The sequence below is a fragment of the Myotis yumanensis genome, unplaced genomic scaffold, assembly GCF_028538775.1.
Source record: "Myotis yumanensis isolate MYYU_CA2020_CCGP unplaced genomic scaffold, mMyoYum1.0.hap1 SCAF_1, whole genome shotgun sequence".
NCBI classification, from domain to species: Eukaryota; Metazoa; Chordata; class Mammalia; order Chiroptera; family Vespertilionidae; genus Myotis; species Myotis yumanensis.
Window position 1 is genome coordinate 159,042,913 of NW_027223752.1, and position 27,934 is coordinate 159,070,846.

Below are 27,934 nucleotides of genomic sequence, written 5' to 3' on the forward strand. Positions count from 1 at the left end.
TAGAATCATTGATCGACTGCCTCCTGCACGCCCCCTCCTGGGGATTGAGCCCGCAACCCAGGCATGTGCCCTGACTGGGAATTTAACCATGACCTCCTGGTTCATAGATAGACAATCCTCAACCACTGAGACACACCAGTGGGTTTGACTTGTATTTTTGTTTTTCATGGATACTCAGTTACAAAAAAATTCAATTCATGTAAAGAAATGTTATTTTATGAAGTGCAAAATGGTGCCTGACTGAAACGGTCAAATAAAAGAATCAAGTGCTCTGGTTAAACTTAGAAAAAACAACTCTGATCACACCTGGCTATGGTGCAGCAATTTCTCTATATATAAATTTCAACACATTGTATGCGGGAAACGTATTTATACGTTCTACCAGTGTAGTAGAGCACAGGATAAAAACTACCCGCAAACAATGTGTTAAACTTCACCCACAGATATTTTTTCCAATCATTTTCAGAGAGAGTGGAAGGGAGGGAGAAAAGGGGGAGAGAGAGAGAGAGAGAAACATCTATGTGAGAGAGACCCATTGATTGGTTGCCTTCTGCATGTGCTCCAATAGGGGTCGGGGATTGAGGCTGCAACCCAGGTACATGTCCTTGATTGGGAATCAAACCCGTGACCCTTGGTCCTTGGGCCAACACTCTAACCACTGAGCAACACCGGCCAGAACTCCATGTGCATTTTAAGACAAAAAGTCAACTGGCCTATTGGGCATGTTAACAAAACACAATGTGGAGAGAGTTTGAGTTCAAGCTGATTTGCCCACTCCACTGCTTTATTCATAAGGCGTTTCTGGTTGGGGCAGGTAAACATTGCTGCCCCTCCTTTTCTAGATGGGGATTCGCACGCCTGGAAACATCACAAGTGCATCATACCTGTCGTGCCTCAGCGCTCTCATGTCAACGTAGACGGTGGTTGGATCAGGTCCTGAGGTCCCCTGCAAGCAAGGACACAGTGAGGTTAACAAGTGTATGTGTGGGAGGAATCCGGGTCTGTTTCCTACAAACTAGTAAGCATATTGTTGGTGACATCTGAAATGGAACAAAATCTAAAATCACTGAAACCACCACTCTCTACGATACCTGTTAACTTTCAGTTTGGTAACCTCAATTCCGACAGGAACTTAATAGAGTAACAGTGGGCTTTCATGCAGCTTGACTGCCAATCACACTTATCAAGGTAAGAGAAGAGGCACACCACACATCCTCCTGAAGAAAAGATGCCTGAAACTGCTGAGACGTCTGCCTGCCAAAGCAGGCTGTCAGGATATGAAGCTTCATTTGCTGAGATACTTGACCAGGTGCATCCAAAAATATCTAGAGCTCAAGATACTGAAGGAGAACATGTACAGGAACGGACTGATTAAGGAAGAAGAGGCAAGAGATATCTTGTTCCTTTTAGTTCTACTTGTGTCTTGGTTTCCCTCCAGCTGCAGGAGGTTACTTTCTCGTGATATAGGCCAAGGAGGTGGTGTGTTTACCGCTAGTCAGCTGGGCAGCACTCGGTGGTCTGTGGCCTGAGCTATCTGGCTACTGATTTAACGCAGGGGTCCAGAAATCTTACTTGTACCATAAATCCCTTCAAAACATGTGCTGAGTTGACCTCTAACCAGTGAGCTCTGTCCGTGTGAGAACAATGTCACTATAGCTACATGACAAGCCAAACATCTATGTACATTTCTTGGGAAGGCAATGCAATACCCTGGGTAGAAAAAGATGGAACCTAAAACAAACTGGCCAAGAAATGAGGGCACCCTCAGAATTTATTTGAAGAACTAAAATTCTTCAGGAGAGAATTTAAATCTTGTACCAAAAGCATGTTTATGTATTTTTTAAAAGAGAAATAAAGACACCCTCATAAAGACACACTGTCCTATTGAACAGTCCTGGTCATTGGGATCTCACCAGGGACAGAGCCACACGCAGCCAGCTCTAGCTGGAAGCTTACTACAGTGCAAACCAAGAGCATTCTTTCTAACCTGGGACCATTGAGTGGAGCTGTGTCACAGACCAGCGCTGAGTGGAGAAGTGGTTTGATGCTCTAAGTAATGCAAAACACATAACCATAGAGGGCCAATTAATAAGTGAACAATCAGAAAACAGGTCACTAAAAGTAGAAAGTGAAGTAAAACGGAGATGCCTCCAAACGGCAAAGAAGTCACTAATGTTGTGCAATGAATGAAAGTACAGCACTCGTCACACAACGTTTGGACAGATCTGAGGAATGACGTCACCCTGGGCATCCGTCTTCTTGCCTACGAGGTCTGTAAACCCCAGTCAGACTGTGCACTCAACTCCTAGTCTGTCCCACTGCAGGAAGCTGACAGGTTGGTCTGGGTGGGAGGCACTGGCTTGGATGAAGAGGAAATGCCTACCTGCTGGGCCAGCTTCCACAGCCTGTGGGGCTACAGCAGCAGGAGGTGGGGAACAAGAGAAAGGAGAGGACACCAGGCCAACAGAAACCAAAAACAGACGACACACAACAGACACAGAAACAAAACAACCCAATAATAAAAAATGGGATGAAGAAGAGGAAGGGGGAGGGAGGAGAATGCAACAAGCGGGGAACAAAGTAAAAAGAAGATCAAAATCAATGTCAAATATGGAAATTGTTCAAATCAATCACTATACCATTAAAGGCTAAAAAAAAAAAAAAATCTTAAAAAGATGCCAACATATCCACAAAGCAACAGAATAAAGTAACAGGTGACTGCCATGGACACACAGATGTAAGTACTTTTCTTCCTTTCTTTCTTTTTTTTTTTTTTTTTTACCACATAAGGTTCAGTGGCAGTATTGGGTAGTAAAATTTCATGGTGCCTTTTTAACGTTTCCTTTCTTTTCAGAGAGAAGTAAGGAGTATGAATTATAAAGCTGAGTGTTCCTCATTGAAACAGTTCCATGTTCCCTATCACAGTAATGAAGGGAACCTGGAAGCTTTTACGTCTAAACTTCTCACCTACAAGATTAGGTACAAGAAAGAGGCCAAAGGACTTTTGTAGCATGACAGGACCAGACACCAGGACACCAGGCTCACAGGTGATCTACTCAGCATCCTGTGCCAGCTCCTCATGCCTGCGGACCCCAGACACCTCCTTCCATTTTCTTTTCACCTTCCGTGATTTTGGTGCCCATTTCTACCCCTATTAAATTACCCACACTGGCACGGTGGTAAAACTCCAGAAAGCAACAATTCAGGCCAAGTCCTTTGATACAATCTGTTTTTCCCAGAAATGCAGGAGGGGTGGAAGTCATCCCGTGGCCCCTGGACTGATGCAGCTGTTGTGCCTGTATGGCCCCACCGAGCCCTCTCCCTACAGTCACCGTACCAGGCGGATTCCAGAGGTGACAAGGGCAGCAATACAACAGTTAGACATCCAAAACGTATGGAGGAATGAGTGAGTACGCCCCTCCTTTCCTCTCCCTTCTGTCCATGGTGGTGAACGTTCAATCTAGTCTACAGCTTGCAGAATATCTGTGGTAAAATGGTCGTTACCCCGGAAACCCTGGACCTGGAAACTAGTCTCAGTAACTGCTGAGGCTTCAGTTGTTCTCTTTGAACAGAGGGTGGATGTATTATTGGTTAGTAAACGTTACATTATCATGTTTGTTTTTTTGGGGGGGGAGGGGGGGAGTGGTAATGACGTTTAAGAATGGGATGAAGAGCCCAGCCGGTGTGGCTTGGTGGTTGAGTGTCAACCTATGAACCTGGAGGTCATGGTTTGATTCTCAGTCAGGGCATATGCCTGGGTTGCAGGCTCAATCCCCAGTAGGGGGTGTGCAGGAGGCAGCCAATCAATGATTCTCTCTCATCATTGATGTTTCTCTCTCCCTCTCTCCCTTTCTCTCTGAAATCAATAAAAACATATTAAAAAAAAAGAATGGCATGAAGAGTATGTGTTAATGTTGGGCAACCAACAGGATGAGCTGAAGTAACCACTGGTCATTCACTTCTGGTCACCAAGCATCTGAACTCTCTTTCTGTATTTGGGGGAACTCCTCCACTTTAGGAACCTGGCTGCATACGAGAGCCTCTGTCCCTCAGGGGTCCTCAAACTTTTTAAACAGGGGGCCAGTTCACTGTCCCTCAGACCGTTGGAGGGCCGGACTATAGTTTAAAAAAAAACTATGAACAAATTCCTATGCACACAGCGGCAGCAAAAAACACCCGGTGGGCCGGATAAATGTTTTCGGCGGGCCGCATGTGGCCCCTGCTCTATAGTAACTAAAAATATCCAGTGCTCTCCTTCCCAGCTTTCCTGGAAGCCAGCCTGTGGGTAGGTAACCAAGCCTGCTGATTAGTTGCATCCACGCATAGCACAAGGGGGCACGCTCTCGTCCTTGGCAGTGGGGTGTCCGTGACGGGGGCCAGGCTGCAGATGTGTTCATGATGGTGCCTGGCCAGCTGGTTGGTGGTACAGATCCCCAGCTGCACAGTCCTAAACCTGGCCCTTAGCGCCTCCGTGCTTCTGAGGGCACACCAATGACAGCGTGACAGGTTCCTGCTCATTTCAGTGGCCAGAAGGTTCCTGCTGCCTACCAGGTGGGATGACTGACATTCTGGGTAATTGAGAAGAGGGGGCCCATGGTCTCCAGTGTCAATTTTCATGATCTGGGACAACATACACCAGTGGGAGAAGATGTGAAAGTTTCAGCTGAATGTGACCAATCCCCTGGAGCATAAACACCCAGCAGCACCTGGTTTACTTTCACTTCCCTCTTCTAAAAGCAGTGGAGGCGAAAATGAATTGAGAGCTCAAATTAATGGAAGTCTTACTAAGACTATTCATTTTATTTTGAGAATTACTAAAGATTTACACCGCCCTCTGAGCCTCCAATTTTTTCAACAATCAATGAGTCTACCTCTCCTCATCAGAATGGCTGTATTCCTCTTTCATTGTATGAGTTTTAAGATTTAAGGTTGACTGTTACTATTGATTTATTTCTACACAGCTATTCACAATAAAACTTTCCTTTCAGATAAACGAATCATTATTTTTCTACAAAATAACAAAGTTTCTGTGTCAGGTGGCTTAAAGGTTTTTCTTAATAGAGCAAAAAATGAAATCTGTTTTGGAAAACAGAAGACCCCATTTTCCCCTCCCTTCCGCTGGTGAGCAGGATGCTAATTTTTCCGTTACAATGAAGTAAATTTCTAAATCTAATAGAACCAAAGACCTTTCAGCTTATACTCTGAGAAGAGTAATTGTGGCTATAGGCAGAGGTTAATAAACAAGTGACACTTCTTAAGAGGACTAAGGGAAATGTATGTTAAAGCCAATTAAACTCAGAAGTTACTAATTTGATCTTTCTAATGTCCACTTTTGTCATAAATCCAACCAACTGAAATCGTTTTAAAGCCATTTTTAACAGCTAAAGATGCTGGGAAATGTCATTCCTACGTTTAACAAATGGCTCATACTTGTACATTTTTCTTCTGCAGAGTCTACAATATGCCAATAGTTCAGGGAAAGTCCAAGTCATCCACACGGTGTTAGGAGTCCATTCCCAAAGCCCTGACATGGGACTCCATGTCAAAATGATTGATGTGGCCATTCCTGTCTCAAAATGATAACTGGGCAAACAAGTCACTCAGTTTTCAAGATTCAAGAGCTGAAAAAACAGCTTCACAGACATTGCCACCATTTTCTACTTTTCCATCTTTAAGAGTGTCTAATTTAAATTTTTATATTTGCCCATTTGTGTACCTGGCAATGACATATTCGTCATTTTTTCATAAATTTTGCTTATTTGAAACACACACCAGGGTTTCGCATAACAGCACGAGAGCAGGTGCCATGAAGTCACGGCAGCACTGCTCTGGGCTTGGGCACAAAGCCGTTCCTGGTGGGTGTCCCCTGCACCTCCACACCCCACTCCGCGCCAACAGTGCCAGCAGGGGGAAGCCCGCCTTTCACAGCACATTCCGCACAGAGATGTGTGTCTTTTGAACTATTCCATTTAGCTCACACAGAAACAGGAATTTTGATTTAAAATGTTAGAGGAAAGGAAACAGTTAAAAACAGAAGACGGGTCCTAACTGGTTTGGCTCAGTGGATAGAGCGTCGGCCTGCGGACTGAAGGGTCCCAGGTTCGATTCCTGCCAAGGGCATGTGCCTTGGTTGCGGGCACATCCCCAGTGGGGAGTGTGCAGGAGGCAGCTGATCGATGTTTCTCTCTCATCGATGTTTCTAACTCTCTATCCCTCTCTCTTCCTCTCTGTAAAATAATCAATAAAATATATTTAAAAAAACCCAGAAGACAGGCTACTCTGCCTGCACACAGTTCAATTTTGCAAAAACGGAAGTTTACAGAGCTGTTATTTCATTGGATACTCACAAGTAGAACTGGCACCTACCAAAGCTGCAAAATGCTGGATTTGTTGAAAGCACTGGCTGCCTGGACTCTCTAGTCTGCGAGCAGGGAGACTGTGTTCTGTGGCTGCTTAGCTCCCTGCTTTGTCCATCAGGAAAGCTTCACTTCGCTTCTCTGAGCCTGTTTCTCTCATTGTACAATGAAATGACTGAACTCCCCCTCCATGAGCTGTGGGGATAGATACTAGATGCTGCCTAGAGCTGAAGGGTCCAATACACTTGTTAAACAGTGTTGCTTTTTTTTTTTTATGGTGCAGCCTGGACCTGCTGTCTGAGATGCCAATGCTGCGGGAAGCCTGAAGAGCACTACACCCTGCTCTCCGCTCACAAGGAAGTGTGACCAATGACATGGTGGACATCCACTTACTGAGCTTCACACTGTGCTTCATTCCCAAGAAAATTCAGTGCTGCCATGAACTCCCTTCACACAGGAGGCCTGTCTAAAAAGGGTTATTCTCTCATGTGAGTCGGGTTTGCAGGAGCAGGGACTGCACTCAGGACTTCCAAGAAATGGATTCACTTCAATAAGTGACTGACTTTGGGAGACACTGAGTTCTCCAACAGCTTTTCACAGAGTACAGGGCCGGAAGTCGGGTACAGAAGTATTTATATAGGGTGTCCCAAAATTCACGCAAGATTTGAATTTTGCGTGAGCATTAACAACAACAAAAAATAAAAGCCTAATTTTACTTGGTTTATTGAATCAGATACTAATATTGGTTGCCCTCTGATTTCAATTCCTTCAATTTGATAAGCATTTCCAAGTACCAATTATGGCCCAGGAGCAGGGACAATGAAGACCAATGAAGACCACAGCTTTGTGTATGTGCCAGCAAAGCCGTGGAGGCCATTTACCCGATATGCTATTCCATACATAACCCTATACTGTATACTTTATGAATCAATAAAAAATTTACAATTTTTAATTATAAACCTGTGTTTTCTATCAAAATTACTTATCGCGTGAATTTTGGGACACCCTATAAAACGTGCTAGAAAGTATAAAGTGGGAGAGACAAAGGGCCACAGGAAGTCGAAGGAAGAAGATACGTCCAGCTGCAGGGATCGGAAAGGAGACCTGGAAAAGAAGCGGTGTCCGCCACGTGACGATGGCGGCAGCCCATTTCAGGGCCAGAACAGCGGGTCGGGGTGTCAGGAAGTGAAAGCATGAATGACTCTACGGCAGACACTGTCGTTTCGTATCAGATTGTTAAGGAGGGAAGAGAAGCTTGAGGTTGGATCGTGAAAGGTTCAGGTGGCATCAATGAAGACTATTCTTCAAAGCAAAATTTAAAAAAACACGCCCTAATTTATCTCTGTATAGCTTTACGTTCTCATGTGTCAGATACGTTTCATTCTCAGTCATGAAAACATGTCAGGTGTTTCACTCAGCCTTTCCCCGACCAGGGAACCCTCTGGAAGGTGGTACCCACGGACCTCACAAAACACTGCCAGAGACCACAGCCTGTACACTCCGCATCGCCTGGATGTGGCTCCGTTCCTCGTCTGGACAGAGGTCGAGACTCCTCCCTTCTAACAGGGCTGCCTCTGCTAAAACTCCTGGAGCCAAACTGCAGGCCCATTGAGTAAGGATGACAGACAATCCGACTGAGAAAATAATACTGTCATAAAACAACAAATCAACTGGAAACAAACACATCCATTCACCGATTTCACATATATTAGCAGCTGCTGCTCCAAAGGGAAAACCGTGTATATTTTTCTTTTTCTTTTTTTTTTTTTTCGGCTGTAAGAACTTGCAGCTTATCAGCTGACAAGGCCAACTTTATTTTCCTTTATTTTTTTTATTGTTTAAAGTATTACAAATAGTAGTACATATGTCTCCTTTTTTTTTTTCCAATTGATCTTCCCCCAGGCTCCCCCCCCCCCCCCCCCCCCCCGCCATACATGCCCTCAACCCCCTGCCCCCAGTGTCTTGCGTCCGTTGGTTATGTTTATATGCATGCATACAAGTTTTTCGGTTGATCTCTTACCTCCCCCCCAACGCCCCCCGCCCCCCCAGCCTTCCTGCTGTAGTTTGACAGTCTGTTCGATGCCTCTCTACCTCTGTATCTATTTTTATTCATCGGTTTATAATTTTTTTTTATTATCCATAAATGAGTGAGCTCATGTGGTATTTTTCTTTCACTGACTGGCTTATTTCACTTAGCATAATGCTCTCCAGTTCCATCCATGCTGTTGTAAATGGTAAGAATTCCTTACTTTTTATAGCAGCATAGTATTCCATTGTGTAGATGTACCACAGTTTTCTAGTCCACTCATCTGCTAATGGGCATTTAGGCTGTTTCCAAATCTTAGCTATTGTAAATTGTGTTGCTCTGAACAGAGGGGTGCATATATCCTTTCTAATTGGTGTTTCTGTTTTCTTAGGATATATTCCTAGAAGTGGGATCACTGGGTCAAATGGCAGTTCCATTTTTAATTTTTTGAGGAAACTCCATACTGTTTTCCACAGTGGCTGCACCAGTCTGCATTCCCACCAGCAGTGAAGTGTATATTTTTTAACGGCTTTAAATATTCAGGTACAGAGTTTGGAATATTTTAGCCTTTTGTGTTTATTATTATTATTATTTACATTAAGGGATTAATGATGATCTCTGGGTAGATGAAATTATGGGTATTATTTGTTGATTGGCTAACCTGTATTTTTGGTATTACTTTCGAAAACATTTATTATGCACCAGGCCCCTTAGAAGTACACGGGGAGCAAGAGACATGGGATTTCTGCCCTCAGACCTGTTCTATGTCTGAGATTGTTCTTTTAATATCCATTCAGCAGAGGTAATTTTTCCATTATTTTTGTTTCTTCCTGATTCATGGTTCCTTGAGGCTTCTAATTGGAGATGACACAGCAGCTACTAAGAACAGCTCTAATTCGGTCACACCAGCTGTAGTGTGCTGGCTGATTCTGAGTGACAGAGTAGGACTGAATGACGGTGCCCACCCACAGGAGCAAAACAAAATAACAGCTGGCTCTGTGTGTGTGGTGCCATCATCACACATTTCTAACTTCTGAAAGATCGGAACAGAAAGTGGACGTTTCACTGACCAGCCTCAAGGCTTTGCACTCGTGGCCACCTGTGCCTGAATTCTGCACTTGGTTCACGCCACAGGGCACTCGGCTGCCACGTCACCTCCTAGAGAAGCCTCCTTGGCCACTCTCCCTAAAACTGCCTCCTGTGTGTCCAAGCCATTCTTCACCCTCTCACGCTGTTTATTTTGACTAAAAATATTTTCTTCACTTACTCAAAAAATTACCTGTGTTTTTACTGCCCTTCTCACTGATTACGAGGAAATGTTCAATGAGGACAAGAACTTGGTTGTGAGCAACCACTTTAGAGAGACTTGGAGGGGACTTAGATAGAGTGGGTGGGCAGGGAGTAGAGGCCAGGGTGACTTGTGTCAACTGGTCTTCGTTCCTGCACCTGCTGTGAGTCAAGCTTTTATTGTTTTAAGATGTTTGACGAACAAACTCTGCAACTGAGCTTGTCCTGGGTGAAGTTGTGGGAAGGGCCCAGGGGAGAACATTCCTACACCACTTTCCCTTCCTTTCTCTCAGGCCTCCTGACCTGGCACAGTGATCGCCACGGACTGGACCTCACGTTAGTTCAGAGAGAGAAAGGAGTAGTGGAGATACTCGGCAGCAGACTAATAAAGAAAGAAAATAAGTATATATGTTTTTTAGCGGTGGTTAACGCAAGGCTACCTTAGGAGGGCGGCCTCACGCCTATGCCACAGAAGTGCAGTTGTAACTGTTATTTCTAAATTGCCACCATAGCAGCAAACTGCCAAACCTGCTTTATGTTTGGAATTCTTCCTGCAGAAATCACTGTCTACATACACAAGACTAAGTACTTCAAAAGACAAGATTTCTTGCCACAATGAAACATTTGTCTAGTGCCTAGCCTTTAGAAAGCCCAACCGCAGACAAACAGTGCTCCTGTTACAAAAGTTAAAAGGTCCCAGGAATGCTAATTATGAACAACTAGAGGCCCGTTGCACGAAGAGATTCATGCAATAGGTCTTCCCTTCCCCTGGCTGCCGGCACCGGTTTCCCTCCGGCACCCGGACCCAAGCCGGAGCCTTCAGTCTTCGCTCTGCCGCTTCACACATACGTATGCAAATTAACCGCCATCTTTGTTGGGTTGATTTGCATACTCTCCTGATTGGCTGGTGAGCATAGTGGAGGGACAGTCAATTTACATGTTTGTCTATTATTAGGTAAGATGGTTACTGATAAATACAGAATAAAAATAATAAGAAGGAAGAAACACTGTGCACCAATCACATCTTCTATACGTAGCTAAGCGTCAGCCAAGGGAAGTAGGGTGAGCCTGAGCATGTGTTGCACACCTGTCATTAACAGCGACTCTGTCACCCCAGTACAGATGGTATCAAAAAAACTCACCTGCAAGCAAATGGCCAGGTTCACTCTACAGCCAAACGAGGTGCTAACCGCCCGCGGATGGAGGCCCAGGTCTTTGAACAGTTTTGAGAAGGACTGGGTGAGTGCTATTCGAGGCCGTTCTTCTGCCACCACCACACACGTCCGCACGCGGGACAAGTCCAGTCCTCGTGCCTAGAAACAACAGCATCGGTAAGAGATCAGCCTTCCAAGTGCGTAGGTGTGTGACCTCCGGAACCAGGCCCATCCACACAGCAGATATCCATTTCCAGGGTTAAAAGGTTCACGCTATTAATTGAAACAGTCTAGGATGTGTAAAAAAAAATCAATCACACAGATAGCAGATTATCAAGGATATAGTTACAAACATCCTTTAAATAACAGCAAGAAGCAACAGCAAGAATGGGGAGGAGAAAGGTTGAGGAGAAGCAAGGTCCTGGACAAAATAACGGACAGGGTTTGGGGAAGAAAGGAAGCATTTGTAAAGATTCCTGTAGGCATGGATGCACAGGAACTGGAGAGAAATGAGTGAACTTTTCAAAAATTGGCTTTAGAGAGAGAGGAAGGGAAGAGAGGAAAGGAGGGAGGGAGAGAGGGAGAAAAGAGAGAGAGAGAGAGAGAAACATGGATGTGAGAAACATGAATGTGAGAGAGAAACATCAACTGGCTGCCTCCTGTACACTCCCTGATTGGGGATCGAACCCAAAACCTGTTTATGTGCCCTGATGCAGAATTGAACCCTCAACCCTTAGGTGCACAGGTCGATGCTCCAACCAACTGAGCCACACTGGCCAGGGTGAAAAACCTATTCTAATACAGGAGTGGAAAACGAAATGTTTGGGCAAAAGACATTTTATGTCCCATGAGACTTCAAAGGTCACAGATAAAATCTCGTATCAAGGGCATCTCTGTTTCTAAGGTCTGCACACCTCTGTCCTGCACCAAATCAGTCACCTGAGCAAAACAGCGAAGCTCAGAGGAGGAGAATCTAGTGAGTCAGCACACACTGGGGCCTCATGAGAGCGAGGGGCTGCGCTTGCCATGAGGTGACTGGTGTGTCTGAGAACAATCACCACAAGCAGACCCATCAGTCCATGAAGCACCTGCAAGGATGTAGTTACAGGAAGAGAGAGAGAGAGAGAGAGAGAGAGAGCGAGCGCGCGCAAGTTGGGTACAGGGAGAGCTCACAGGGCTCCGGAACGGAAGAGGGAAACACACACAAGATAGCACTGACACTGACAGTATACAGCAGTGATGGCGAACCTTTTGAGCTCGGCGTGTCAGCATTTTGAAAAACCCTAACTTAACTCTGGTGCCGTGTCACATATGGAAATTTTTTGATATTTGCAACCATAGTAAAACAAAGATTTATATTTTTGATATTTATTTTATATATTTAAATGCCATTTAACAAAGAAAAATCAACCAAAAAACTGAGTTCGCGTGTCACCTCTGACACGCGTGTCGTAGGTTCGCCATCACTGGTATACAGACATGATTTTATACACATACAGGTACACAGGAAACATTAAAATCTCAGTAATACGAATGATTTACACATGTATGGATTGGGAGACAATGCAGCCTGGGGTTTGAAATGTGGACCTGGGGTCACAGAGTCGAAATTTAGCTCCAAATTTTATTAAATGCAAGAACTTGGAAAGGGTGCTTAATTTCTCTGTCACTTAAGTTTCCTCATTTTAAAAATGAGGTCAAGAATGGATTTTATTTCAGAGAGCTGTTGTAAAGGTTAAATGAATCAATATGTAAAGTGCTTAGAAATCATTCAATTACGATATTATTTCACTTTGGTTATTTATGCAGCTACCGAGAAATTTGATGAAGTGCACTTTTCATTTCATAATGTAATACAGGTGGACATGAGTAATAATTATGTTTTATAAATTTGTTTTCCTGCATAAATATATAACTTCAAGTAATTACACACTTATTTGTGTAACTTATTATCAAAATTATCTTGCATCTTATTTTCCTGTTCAATTCTAATACATTAAGTCTAAAAAAGAAAACAAAACTCAGGAAAAGCAATTGTATTGCTTTACTAATTTGTATGTGCACACATGCACAAAGGATAATCTGGATTTATACAAAGCAACCCACACATCTGGGCATGGAAGCAGTACATAGTAGTTGGAAGGAATATAAATTAAAACTAGTTACTTGGATAAAGGCCACTTAATTTACTATGAAAATATGTTTGTTGTAATGTCCTTGGTTTAAATAGAGGGAAATGCTATTATTGTCACACACACACACACACACACCCCACTGTTCACTTAATTGTGAAAATGGATTTTGGTTAGGATCCATTGAGACCTATAAATCAGGGTCTTCAAGGGAAATAAAACTAGCGGCACAATTCAAACTGATGACTTGAATACCAGGGTCAGAATAAAATGAACGGGACTGAAGAACTGAATTCACCCACAAATGAGAAAGCAATTTAGGACCTTCAAGAAGACCTCGTGGAATTAACGACATCAGTGACACACACTCGCACTTTGCAGCAGTGCCGAAATAGTCATGTCATAAGACGAGGTTTGCACGTGAAAACAAATTTGTGAGCCTCGACTTCTGTGAAGGGCTATTTTAACTTCCCCAAACCCTGCCCACGCCCTTGGACACTGCTTTCCTAGGACCCGGGAAATGCCCTCCAGGCCCTGGGAGGTCGGTGAGGGCTGCTTACCTTGAGGGATTCTGTCTGTGAGCCCAGCCCCTTGGTACAGAGTTCCATCACGGAATAGGAGCAAAAGGTATCGCGGACTTTGTACTGACTGACGGCAAGAAGCCACAAGGCGGGGTTGGTTTCCAGCTCTGAAGGCGGGATGAGGATGGACTGGTGCCCAGAGTACACGCTGCAGAGAGAAACGGAGAGGTCAGCGAGGACGCGGAAGAGGGGCCAACCAGTGCCTGAGAAATGCCCGAAGTCCACGTGCCAGAGAGGGACGGTCACAGCCACTCTACTCCTAGGTACTTTGAAGCATAAAAGGAAAGCCTGCTCGAGAACACACTCTGAAAAGCACAAAAGAACCGGAGAGTTATGATCCAGCGTTCCTGCCCTGGTGAGCACGCATTGGAAACACAAGCCGTGACGCTGCGGAGTTTCTCAAAGACAGTACAAAGGCAAGTGGGGGTCTCCTTCCCGGCAGGAAGCACAGAATTGGATTTTGGTAGAAGGCCTGGAAGTTTAGAACAGGAGTTAGCAAACCACAGTGCTGCCCGTTTTTGTAAATGAAGTCGTACAGGGACTCGGCCACCCGGGATATAACATGGCCCACACCGGCGTTGCACCAACCCGCCCAGATACTTACTGAAGGGCCGCTGAGAAAAAGCACGCCTACGGCTGGTGTAGAAAACTGACGCCCAGAGTAAATGAAGGGAAATCAGCACAATTAGACAAAGCTTGTCACTCAATTTTTAAGGTCTGAAATTTTGCTTCAGAATAAAGCAAAAAGAACAAAGGAAAAACGTGTCTTCTTTAATTTTACCTTTAGATTAGAGAATGTATTTAGGGGAATGCTAGACTACATATTTTGATCTGTCATCAATTGGTGGGACAAGTGTGGCTTTAAAATACTGAAGTATTTGTCTAATCTACATTTTTAATGGTTTTACTTTTTTAGTTTATGACTGTAAATCAATGTGACTAGATGTCATGCACTATAATAAAATACCCTAGATAAATCCCCTTCTAAGATTTAAGTAAAAGGGATTTTCTAGGTACAAAATTCTGATAGATAAAAGAGCACGTTAAGACTCAACTCCTATGTCATGATCTAAAGCCAATTCTTCTTGAATGAAGTCAATCTGACATTAAAATTTTCAAAATTGTTTGCAATAGAATCAAAGTAGTTAAAAAAGAAAAGTAAGGAAATTAGGTTGGCTTGCAAAATCTACTTTAAACAGGGCCCTTAGAAGAAACACTATTCTTCAGGGCATTTGGGGGCAAATTTCTTTTCTTTCTTCGTTCCTCTATTCCAAAGTTTCATTTACTTTTGTCAAAAGGAAAGACAGCAAATGACCTTTCCTGTGATCTTTTCAAAGGATTGAATCATCTGAGAGTTGTCCTCGGGAAATTAATTTAGGTCATTCAAGATCACTTTATATTAAGGGTATTTACGAGATCAAATAACATGCCAACAAATACATCGACATCACAAAATACTGACATGGGCCGGCAAGTCTTATTTCTTACTTTTGGGACATACTGTATTATTCTCAAAATAACCTTACAAGAATTTTATACTTGGGTCTGAAGACAAACATTTCCTTATCTCCAGGGGCCAACAGAATCTGCCCCCGCCCCCCCAATACTCACAGAGGTCTTAGGGCTATCTTCGAAGACTTACAGTCTTTTTTCCCAGAGGCGGTGAGAGCTAAGAGACACAGCAACACTCGCCTCTCTCCCACTAAGACCCTGTTCCCAGAGGTGGGGTGCCTCTGAAAACACTGGCAATAAGCAGAAGGGAATTCCCACCACTGACTGTTGGAAGCTGTTATTTTGTTTTGCTCCTGTGGGTGGGCACCGTCATTCAGTCCTACTCGGTCAGCTGCCACGCAGGGTGGCAGAATCAGCCAGCACACTACAGCTGGTGTGACCGAATTAGAGCCGTTCTTAGTAACTACTGTGTCAACTCCAATCAGAAGCCTCAAGGAAGCATGAAGCAGGAAGAAATAAAAATAACGGAAAAATTACCTCTGCTGAATGGATATTAAAAGAACAATCTCAGGGCCCAAAGTGGGATCATGTACCAGGTCAAAGATCTAAAGCGTAAGATCTAATGTGCAGGCCTAAATCTAACAAGCATGCACATTATGCCTCTCCTAAATCATAATTATCCACCAGGAAGCACGCATCTTACCTCTTTGAGAGATGATGCGGCAGATTTTTGTTAACACCAAATGTTGTTCAACCCACCACACCTTAGATTACCCTGTGCGATTTTATCGCAGCTGCTTCTTCACACGTAGGCCTATTTCATCTTCAGTGCTAGCACCAAACATGTTTGATGGCTCTTGAGCCTCATGTCTTAGGGAAGTAAGATGAAGGGGAAATCTTAGGATGATATTCCTATGACAACAATCTATCATTTCCATATTGTTCCCAGCATCTTATTTCGTAAATGCTAGAGCATAAGGAGATCCAAAACAAAGAAAATTAAATACAAATCACCTACTACCTTCCTCAAGAATTTCTATCAGGAGAAATGATTGGCTTGATCAGAAGCATTAGCATATGAAAGGCTGATAGTGTGGTGTGTGATATTATGCTTGGCTAGAGAATGTCATGTATACTTGTGAAAATGAATAGGACAGAAGTCAACATTAAGAAGAAAACAGAGGACAAGCAGAAAACTTGATTCATGAATATCCTACTTGCCCTTTCCTTGCCCAGTCCAAAAAATGATGATTGTTTCATTTATTAACCGATGTTGATTACTTGACACTGGCTATAAAAACCTCCGTAGGAAAAAACAAACCTACTTAAGAGCAAGTTGCTTATAATGAATATTTTCTGAGAATTTCTGGAACCGGAACTATTTTAGTTTCAGTGGTTCTCAACCTTCTGGCCCTTTAAATACAGTTCCTCACATTGTGACCCAACCATAAAATTATTTTCGTTGCTGCTTCATAACTGTAATGCTGCTACGGTTATGAATCGTAATGTAAATATCTGATATGCAGGATGGTCTTAGGCGACCCCTGTGAAAGGGTCGTTCGACCGCCAAAGGGGTCACGACCCACAGGTTGAGAACCGCTGGTTTAGATCTTAAGATGATTAGAAGAACAAAATGATTAAAGAACAAAATGATTAAAAAGACAGTTTGGGGATATTTCTCCCTGCCTGTGGCCCATCTTTTCATTCTCCTGTTTTCTGCAGAGCAGATACTATTAATTTTAATGAATCCCAGCCTATCAATTCTTTCTTTCATGCTTTGTATCTTTGGTGTCATATCTAAAAAGTCATCACCAAACCCCATCATCTAGGTTTTCTCTAGGAGTTTTATAATTTTATCTTTCACATTTAGGTTTCTAATCCACTTGAGCTAATTTTTGTGAAGGCTGTGAGTTCTGTGTCTAGGTTCGTGTTTTTTTTTAAAAAATATATTTTATTGACTTTTCACAGAGAAGAAGGGAGAGGGATAGAGAGCTAGAAACATCGATGATAGAGATCGATCAGCTGCCTCCTGCACGTCCCCCAGTGGGGATGTGCCCGCAACCAAGGTACATGCCCTTGTCCGGAACCGAACCTGGGACCCCTCAGTCCGCAGGCCGACGCTCTATCCACTGAGCCAAACCGGTTCGCCTAGGTTCGTGTTTTTAGATGTGGATCTCCAGTTGTTCCTGCACTGTTTGGGGAAAAGACTATGTTTGCTCCACTGTGTTGCCTGCCTCCTGTGTTAAAGATTGGTTGATGACATTTATGTGGGTCTATTTCTGGGTTCTCTACACCACCAAGAGTGAACCCTAAGGTCAATGTTGGGCTCTGGGTGATGATGATGTGTCAACATAGGTTCCTGGGTTGCAAAAAACTGTACCACCTGGTGGGAGATGTTGATAATGAAGGAGGCTGTGCACATGTGGGCCAGGGGATAAAGGGACTCGCTCTGTACCTTACACTCAATTTTGCTGTGAACCTACCTAATAAAGTCTATTTAAGAAAATATAAATAAAAACATGGCTGACCAGGAGAGAAAAAAAGACATTTTGGTAACTAATATAAATTTGTAATAAAATGATTTCAGATTATGAACCTGAAATGACATACAAACAATTGAAAACTATCATGACTTGGGCACTATGAGCAAGGCAGCCACTCAGCTCACTGGGACCCACATCACCTTGTGTGTCACATGGGCGAGCCTCCCCCCTGACAGGCTGGTGTCTGTACTATGCATGCCACTCAATCCAATGGTAGGCTGTTTTCTGTTTGCTTGTTTGTTTTTTAAAGACAGCTTTGTGCGAGGCCAGTGTGGCTCAGTGCTTGAGCATCGACCTATGAAACACGAGATCATGATTTGATTCCTGGTTAGGGCACATGCCTGTGTTGTGGGCTCGATCCCCAGTAGAGGGCATGCAGGAGGCAGCTGATCAATGATTCTCTCTCATCATTGATGTTTCTATCTCTCTCTCTCTCTCTGAAATACATAAAAAATATTTAAAATAAAAATAAGACACCTTTGTTTAGCTATAATTCCCATACCATGAAATCCACCCATTTTAAACATCGCCTTAAGTGCAGTGTAGTAAACTGCAGAGTTGCATAATTATCACTACGATGCGTTATAGGACATTCCATCACCTTAAAGGTAGGCTTGTTGTATGTTCCATTTGACTACAAATGGAACATACAACTACATTCCATTTGTAGTCAATCCTGTTTCAAACGCTCCCCACAGTCAATCATCATTCTCCTTTCTGTCTCTATAGATTTGCCTTTTCTGGACACTTCATGTAAATGGAATCATGACACAATCACATCATGTGTGGCCTCTGGGGTCTGGCTGTTTTCACTCAGCACGGTGTGGGTGAAGTTTATCCGTGTGGCAGCTGTACTCCAGTGTATGAATGTGACGAACACTGCCTATTATACACTCACCAGTCAGTGGGCATTTGGCTTGCTGGCCTCTTTTACTTTAAACAAAGCCTGCTGTGAACGCTTCCGGTGTCGAGTCTTTGTGTGGACATGGTTCCCTCTCTCTCCCGTGGATGCCTAGGAGTGGAACTGCTGGGTCGTGTGGTACATTTATGTTTAAGTTTTAAGACTATGCAAACTGTGGTTTCATCATTTTATTCCCATCAATGATGTGGGAGAATTCCATTTCTGTATACCCTTGGTTACCTTTGCTTTACAGTATAGTTTTGAAATCAGGAAATATAAGTCTCCCACTTTATTTTGTCTTCCAGGTTATAGCTCTTCTAATGGGTGTGAAGTGATATCTCAAAGGGTTTCATTTGCATTTCCCTAATTATGTGAAGCCTATTTTCATGTGCTTATTTGTCATTCGTGTATTTTGGTGAAATGTCTGTTCAAATCTGTTGCCCATTTTTAAATCATGTTGCATATTAATGAGTTTTAGGAATCTGTATATATCTGGTTAGAAGGACTTTATCAGATAAATGATTTGCAAATATTTTCTCCCCCGTCTGTAGCTTGTCTTTTCACTTTCTTTCTCTCTCTCTTTTTTTAGGGGTTAACTTTTTTTAATTACTGATTTTAGAGAGAGGAAGATGGGAGGAAGGAGGGAGGGGAAGGAGAGAGAGAGAGAGAGAGAGAGAGAGAGAGAGAGAGAGAGAGAGAGAAACACTGATGAGAGAGAGGAAACACTGACCGGCTCCGGGGAGAGCTCCACAACCTGGGTGCGTGTCCTGTGGTGCACAGGACGATGCTCCAGCCAACTGAGCCACAACAGCCAGGGCTTTTTCACTTTCCCAATGGTGTCTTTTCATGTGCAAAAGTTTTAAATTTTGTTGGAGTCTAATTTATCAATATTTTTAAATGTACCTTTGATACCATACCTAAGAACCCTTTGCCTAACCTAGTATTAGAAATATTTACTTATATGCTTTTTTTTTACAGTTTTATAGTTTTGCTCTAAACTATGAGGTCTACGATCCACTTGGAGCTGACGTTAGGTATAAGTTTAATCTTTTTGCACATGGATGTCCACTTTTCCCAGCATCATTTGTGGAAAAGACAATCCTTTCCCCATTGAGTTGCCTTGGCTCCTTTGTTGGAAAATCAAATGACCACACTTACTTTCTGGACTCTCAATTCTATTTCGTGGATTATTTTATATATTTACATCTATATTTTTATGCCAGTACCACACTGTCATGGTTACAACAGTAAGTGTTGAAATTGGGAAGTCTGAGTTTTCCAACTTTGTTATTCTATTCCAAAATTGTTTTGGGTCCTTTATTTATATTTTATGATCATGTCATTTTTGGCACCCCCCCCCCAAAAAAAAACAACCCAACAAAAACCTGCTAAGGTGTTACACTGGACAGGTATTACACTGAATCTTTTGACCAATTTGGGGCTTCTAACCAGTGAATATAAAATCTCTGACATGTTTTTTAAAACATGCGTGATCTTATAAAAATATTTTCAAACAAGTCTATTATGTCAGTGATTTTCAGATAAACAACCTTCTAGCTGAAGGAAACTTTTGGATGAAGATATACAAAAAACTATTTCTATCAAATTAAAAACAATGCTGAAACAATCACAATGTTAAACTTCCAAGTAAAGTAAAAATAACTTTTTCTCCCTTGAATCATTGGAGAGTGAGCCACTGACCTGATGTCCCCCAACCCCAAATACTTTAGGGGGTATTTCCAACAAACACGTATATTTTCCTCCACAAGCCAATCAAGGCACCAAAATCTAACTGATACATTTCTTCCCTCTAAGCCTCAGACCCTACTCCTGTTCTGCCTGTTGTCTCACTGATAGCTGACGACGAAGGCGGCAGTGAGGCTGTCGGCCCTGTCCAGACGGGCCCTTCGGTGCTTCCCCCACCGTGTGACAGTGGCATTCATGAAGATGACAGGCCACTGTGCTGTCACGTGTCCCTCAGTTTGAGCACCTGATGTCCCCAGGATTAGCTTCAGGTGAAGCACCTTCAATGCAGTTTTCCTCACTGCAAGGCTCCCAGTGACACACAGGTGCTGGTCCCAGTGCGGGCGAGGTTCAGGCTTCTCCACTGTGAAGTTCTCTCCTCTCCTTATAATTGGTAGCTGCCTGGTGGACAGCTCCCATGTAGATCCTTGTTCCTCACTGAGCTTTCAATCTGTTCACCTACTTATACCTGAATGGTCAGATAATTTCCCATTGTATTCGAAGTGTTATAATCTATTACAGTCTTTACTTGGATGCTCACATTGCCCCCGTTTGGCCAGCAGGCACCGCATTAAGCTGGCTCCTTGGTTCTTTGGCATTTCCCCCTCGTTCTGTGAGCACTTCCTTCCTGTCCCAGTCTTGAAATCAGCCATTTCTCAAAGGAGCCCTAGCTTCTTTCAGAGGAAAATGGAACATACAACATTTATGGATGCTGTGCATTCTCACTGCTGTTCAGTGGCTGATTCCAGGCCCAGTTTTTAAAGCAAGTTCACTGGGATCTGTTTCTATAGAGGATTTCCGAATGAAGAGGTTCACAGCTGTTACACATTGATTTTTCATGTTGCAGGGGCCATCAACAGAACACTGATTTTGTGACTTCTGAGTGAATTTGCAGGGAGGACGTTAAGAAAAGGTCTGTTGCAACCCTCAATGCACAATTCCCGCCCCTGCTATTTGTGATGCCCATCAAGGACGTTCCCTTCAAAAGCATCTTCTCTGTTGCTTGGATGGGATTTAGTCTTGGTGACCCTACAAGCCCAGGAGGCACTCCACTCACGGGCTTCAGCTTAACCTTTGCCAAGTGGCATACGACAGTTGTCCTAAAAGGTCAGTAGGACAAGCTTCCTGCTCAGTTGGCCTAACATGTCTAAGGTCACCTTGGCCCTCCTGTTGGGATGGTATATTCTGAACTATTTCCCAAGAAAAAGTTACCCACAATGCTACTGCATTTGAGATGGTGGCAAAAATTATTAACATATTTTTTATTGCTTAATTCTATATGCTCCCTCAAAAAAGTTTAATTGTCCTAATTAGAATGCCAGTGTTTTTTTTTTTTTTTTTTTTTTTTTTTTATTTTATTTTATTTTATTTTATTTTATTTTTTTTTTTTTTTCGCTTAAAGTATTACAAAGGGTATTACATAAGTGTCCTTTCCCCCCCCCCCCCCGCCCTTGACAAACCCCTACCTTCCCTTACCCCCCAGTGTCTTATGTCCATTAGTTATGCTTATATGCATGCATACAAGTCCTTCGGTTGATCTCTTACTCCCCTCCCTCCTGCCCCCCAACTCTCTCTGGCCTTCCCACTGCAGTTTGACAATCAGTTTGAGGCAGCTCTGCCTCTGTATCTATTATTGTTCAAAAGTTTGTAATGGTCTTTATTATCCATGAATGAGTGAGATCATGTGGTATTTTTCCTTCATTGACTGGCTTGTTTCACTTAGCATTATGCTCTCCAGTTCCATCCATGATGTTGCAAATGGTAGGAGTTCCTTCTTTTTAACAGCAGCATAGTATTCCATCGTGTAGATGTACCACAGTTTTCTAATCCATTCATCTACTGATGGGCACTTAGGCTGTTTCCAGATCTTAGCTATGGTGAATTGTGCTGCTATGAACATCTGGTTACATATATCCTTTCTGATAGGTGTTTCTGGTTTCTTGGGATATATTCCTAGTAGTGGGATCACAGGGTCAAATGGGAGTTCCATTTCCAATTTTTTGAGGAACCTCCATACTGCCTTCCATAGTGGCTGCACCAGTCTGCATTCCCACCAGCAGTGAGAATGCCAGTGTTTTTAAAAAACATAGGATTGGACTTTAATCCAACTATTACTATTAAATATTATGAAGGCACTAAGATCATTGTTTTAGAAGAGTGTTTAAAAACATGAAAAAAATGTCTATTATCGACTATTAAGAAAAAACCCCAGAAATTATGACTCATTTCATACAGTAGCATCTCCGTTTTATAAATATGTTGATGTACATTTACAAAATTGTATATGTAACTTAAAGGGTTATGGGTGAAATCATGTGGTGTTTGGTGTTTGCTTTAAAATATCCCATGTGAAAAAGGGACGGTAGAAAGGGAAGATGGATGGAGCAACATGGATGACAAGCTGGTCCATGGCAGCTGGATGGTGGGCACTGGCGTTTACTGCAGCACTCTTTATATACTCACGGATGTTAATGATAAAAGGTGCTATGCTGCGTTAGAAAATAAGCTCTCAAAGGCTACATGCCAAGTGCTAATTGTGACTATTTCTTGGTATCACTAGGTGGTATGATTATCGAAGCTTTATTTTCTTCTTTATAGTATTTTGTAAAGTTTCTACAAGGAACATATATGTACAATCTGTAAATACCTGGCAGGAGCTTGGGCTCAGGCTGTCCCTCAGTGGCAGCTCCCCTCCCCGCCCCCCCCCCCCCCCCCCCAACATCACCTGCATCAGTGGGGAGCCTGAAGGAGGAGAGCAACTGCCACACCAGCTGATTTAATCAAAATTCCAGGCCAGGGATTTTGCTAGGATTTAAGAGCGAAAGAAGCAAGCCTGAGGCCTGGGAGTGCTCTGCTTGGGAAACCATGGGTCCCTGACAAACAGCTCTCAGAATGTCCCCAGAGGCCACCGTTTCTGTTTTAGCAAACTTCACGGAGACACCTCAGAATGACACCATGACAGCCTGGCTGAGCAGGGGCAGAACAGGGACCGAGTGCAAGAGAAGGTATGTGATTTACTTATTATTTTAAAGATATTAAAGGGACACTCACCTGCAGAGGCACCACAGGACAAACCCAAGTCCACAGTAAGGGTCCAAGCAGATGGCCACTTCTCTAGAGGGGTAGAGCTCACACTGCAGCTTAATGGATCGGCAGAAGGCACTGGTGGCTGCGTGACACATCTGCAAGACAGCAGGGCCCACTGAGTGCACAGAGCCCGACACCAGTGCCCAGAGTGATTCAGGGCAGGGGACAATGGTGACCAAGCTTCGGCTCTGTTAGGAGGGCGTGGGCTGCTATCTTCTCATTAGTCTTCCCGTTTTTCATGAGAAAATCACACACACATGATTTTCTTGTTCCCAGGACCTAATACCTCTAGTAATTGAAATCCCCATGTCTTACATTTGCATAGCAGGTTAGTCCACAGGTTCCTCTGCCACCCCATGTGGGCCTGTGAACTAGGTAGGGAGATGTCACCACTCACCCCCTTCTCTGGGCAGGGACTACGCCTTATTCACAACCATCTCAGGCCCAACAGAGCACTGCTAGGGGACATGGGCTAGCACAGCATGTGGGGTGAACCAGCCCCAACTCAGGGAGGCTCAGAGAAGGTGCATTTGCTGAAGGACACACACCTGAGCTGGAATCAGCCCTGTGCAGTGAGACATGGCTGCTATACTATGTGACAGCAGCCAACATTTACTCTCACCCACTGTCAAGGGACAGTCATGAGCCTCTCCAATCCCGGGAGCAGTTCCACTACGGTCAGTATAGAATGTGAATTATTGTAAAATATATCTAATAAATCGACTGTCTCACAGAAGCTTTCTAGTGAACCAGAGGCCTCAGGTTAATGGGAAGTGCTGTGTTCCCCAGAGTGGGACTGTGAGAGCATCACAATAAGGCAGGAAACTCAGGGAAATGCTGTGACAGAAGCCAGGCCTGGGGGCTCCTTCCACTGTGACCTTGTGGGGAGAAGCCCTGCCCGGAAGGTTTCACTGTGGGTATTTCATTGAATCATACAAGGTAACACAGATTACCCTAGAATCTAACACGTAAGTAGTTCTTTTTAGAATGTTTTTAAAGCCACAATATTTGTTTAAGGAAAAAAAAAAATAAGGATGAATTTATGAAACATTCCTCAACCTCCTGCCTCCTGGATCAGGAGCGAGTAAAATCCTAACTAGCAAGCTTCCTCCCATTCTCAGATTGCCAACTGAAACAAACCTTTGTGGAACCCCTGCTGTGCACCACCTGTAGCTGGAGAGCCGAGTCCTTCAGCTCAGCGCGGCAAATACAAACAGGTTAACTGAGCACTTGTTATGTATCAGGCATTGTATTAGGTTCTTGAGATATAAAAAAAGAATACACCATGGCTCAGGAGCTTGCAGTCTAGTGGAAATTTAAAGATGAAACCTGAGAGCAGGATCTGTGAGTACACAGATGCACAGAGCAGAGAAAGGGTCCTCCATCACCTGGAGGCTTGCAGAGGGCTCTGTGATATTAAGGATTAGCGAGCATTGACAGATTTCAACAGGGTGACAGAAACACACACAGATTAAGAAAATGCAGTTAGAAAAGTTGAATGTTCAATCTCTAAACTCATCCCAATCTTGGACCTGCCAACATCACAAACCAAGAGCCCAAGGTGAAATGTTTCTTTAGAACCTCGTCTTAAGAAAAACTCCTGGAGATGAGACCCAAGATGGCGGCATAGGCAAACACCTATACTTGCTGCCCCTTACAACTACATCAAAATTATAAGTAAAAGGCAGAACAACTATTATCCACAACTGCGGGAAAGCTGGCTGAGTGGAAGTTCCACAACTAGAGAGGTGAAGAAAGCGCATTGAGACTGGTAGGAGGTGCGGAGCCGTGGAACAGGCTGGCGCCGGGTGTGCTGCTCTGTTAATTGGGAGGGAGATACAAGCTCCTGCTTGCTCTGAACTCCAGTTCCGGGTGAGACTCAGGGAGACCCAGACACATACGAGGAGAAACTGGACTGTCTGGCATCGAGACAGGAACGCGAGGGCGGCTTTCTTTCAGAGGTGCTCGCAGTGATCATTGTTCCTGTATGGGGATGCAGGGACCTCTCCGGTGCAGGGCTGACTGGAAGCCATTGCTGTTTGCTCTGCCCTGGTAATTCCCTGAGACCCCGTCCGACCCAAGCTGTGTGCAGTGGCTTTTGTATATGAATGGCCTGTCCTTTATCAGCCTAAAATCTGTCAGGCAACAGCAGCAGCAGCAGCCTCTCTTGCTACACAGCTGGGCCTCAGTCTGGGCACTTCCAAACCCAATACAAAGAGGAGGAATCTGCAGATCTCTCTATAGCTCCTGCTGGGTGGCCCAGGCAGTGGATGACTTTGCACCTCCTTGGAGATCAGTGTACCCAGTGGTCAGTGTGATACCATACTGGATTACAACTCTTCACATCCATAAGAGACACACTCAACGGGCAGACTCAGTGAGCACCAAAGCCCCATTGAAGCAAGTCCTGCCTCATAAGGGTGTCTCCTGCACAACAGCTCTTCCATTGTAGACACAGTTGGTCCTCACAACCAATTGGCCTGGAGGTCAATTCCTCCCATTGATACCAACAGGAATCAAGGCTTAACTACAACAAGACTGTGCACACAGTACACAAAGGGGTGCACCAAGAGTGTCTACCTCAGGCCCTGACCTGTTTTGCTTAGTGGATAGAGCATCGGCCTGCGGACTGAAGGGTCCCAGGTTCGATTCCGGTCAAGGGCAAGTACCTTGGTTGCGGGCACATCCCCAGTGGGGGGTGTGCAGGAGGCAGCTGATCGATGTTTCTCTCTCATCGATATTTCTAACTCTCTATCCCTCTCCCTTCCTCTCTGTAAAATATCAAAAAAATATATTAAAAAAAAAAAAAAAAAGAGTGTCCACCTCAGGTGACTGGGGAGGCTGAGCCACTGGGCCCTATAGGACACCAACCACACAAGGTCACTATATCAACTCAAGGAGACTTAAAAGCTACCCAATACATAGAAACAAACACAGGGAAGCAGCCAAAATGCAGAGACAAAGAAACATGTCACAAATGAAAGAAATGGATGAAAGCAAAATACTGGATATAAAGTGCAAAACCACGGTTATAAGGTTACTCAAGAATCTTCTAGAAACCTCCGAGGAACTTAGTGAGACCTTCAAGGATCTTAGTGAGAATGCAAAAAAAAAAAAAAAAAAAAAAAGGACCAGTCAGAAATTAAGCATACATTGACTGTAATAAAGAATAATATACAGAGATTCAACAGCAGACTAGAGGATCCCAAGGATCAAGTCAAAGATTTGAAATATGAGGAAGCAAAAAACACCCAACTGGAAAAGCAAAAAGAAAAAAGAATCCAAAAATATTAAGATAGTGTAAGGAGCCTCTGGGACAACTTCAAGCGCACCAACATCTGAATTATGGGGGTGCCAGAAGAAGAGAGAGAGCAAGATATTGAAAACCTATTTGAAGAAATAATGACAGAAAACTTCCCCTACCTGGTGAAAGAAATAGACTTTCAAGTCCAGGAAGCGCAGAGGACCCCAAACAAAAGGAATCCAAAGAGGACCACACCAAGACACATCATAATTAAAATGCCAAGGGCAAAAGACAAAGAGAGAATCTTAAAAGCAGCAAGAGAAAAACAGTTCGTTACCTACAAGGGAGTACCCATATGACTGTCAGCTGATTTCTCAACAGAAACTATGCAGGCCAGAAGGGAGTGGCAAGAAGTATTCAAAGTGATGAATAGCAAGAACCTACAACCAAGATTACTTTACTCAGCAAAGCTATCATTTAGAATTGAAGGTCAGATAAAGAGCTTCACAGACAAGAAAAAGCTAAAGGAGTTCATCACCACCAAACCAGTATTATATGAAATGCTGAAGGGTATTCTTTAAGAAGAGGAGGAAGAAGAAAAAGGTAAAGATAAAAAATTATGAACAACAAAGTGACAACAAATACATATCTATCAACAAGTGAATCTAAAAATCAAGTGAATAAAAAATTTGATGAACAGAACAAACTGGTGAATGTAATAGAATCAGGGGCATGGAAAGGGAGCGGACTGACAATTCTTGGGGGGAAAGGGGCGCGGGGGTGGGGGGATGCGGGAAGAGATTGGACAAAGAGCTTACGCCTATGGATGAGGACAGTGGGGGGCGGGGGGCACGAAGGCCTGGGCAGGGGTGGGAACTGGGTGGAGGGGAGCTATGGGGGGAAAAAAGAGGAACATCTGTAATAATCTGAACAATAAAGATTTAAAAAAAGAAGAAAAACTCCTAATTCTTATGAAGGTGTACTTGTACTTGGATAAAGAATTAGCCTTCCCAATGCCAAGAACAACAAACTTTAATGCTCTCCTCTCAAAGACACATTGAGAGTGGATAAATGAGCATGGAAGGACTGGGGATGAGGTCACCTGTGCTTACTGTCAAGATGTATCTGTGACTGATCTCAGGCAGGACTGACTGAAGTTACAGGAAGTGTCCACGTCCTGGGCACACACCAACTGAAAGTGATCAGGAAAGTGGGAGAGCACACTCCGTGGAAGGAAGAGCACCATGAGTGCTAAACTATCCTGTACAGAGGCCACGGGTGATTCATCTAAAGGAAATTGTAGGTGCTCTATGGGAGTCCTCCATCTGACTGCCTTGATGACACTGAGCAAGCGTGTACCTAGGATCTATAGGACCCTTCAGAGTTTAAAGTACACTTTTAAGCAGGCAGTATTAAAAACTTAAGTTG

The 27,934-nt window shown here is 43.6% G+C and overlaps 1 protein-coding gene across 3 annotated transcripts in view; it reads right to left on the minus strand.

The window, feature by feature from the left end:
- The window catches only part of DIP2C (disco interacting protein 2 homolog C), a 388,615-nt gene that overhangs the window by 15,193 nt on the left and 345,488 nt on the right, over positions 1 to 27,934 (minus strand). For all 3 annotated transcript variants that reach the window (XM_070391030.1, XM_070391022.1, XM_070391038.1), the window contains 4 exons: positions 23,227 to 23,357; positions 13,516 to 13,684; positions 10,812 to 10,982; positions 885 to 946 (listed from right to left, as the gene is read on the minus strand). In XM_070391030.1, coding sequence (XP_070247131.1) covers positions 885 to 946; positions 10,812 to 10,982; positions 13,516 to 13,684; positions 23,227 to 23,357 — 533 coding nt within the window. The remainder of the gene's footprint in view (positions 1 to 884; positions 947 to 10,811; positions 10,983 to 13,515; positions 13,685 to 23,226; positions 23,358 to 27,934) is intronic.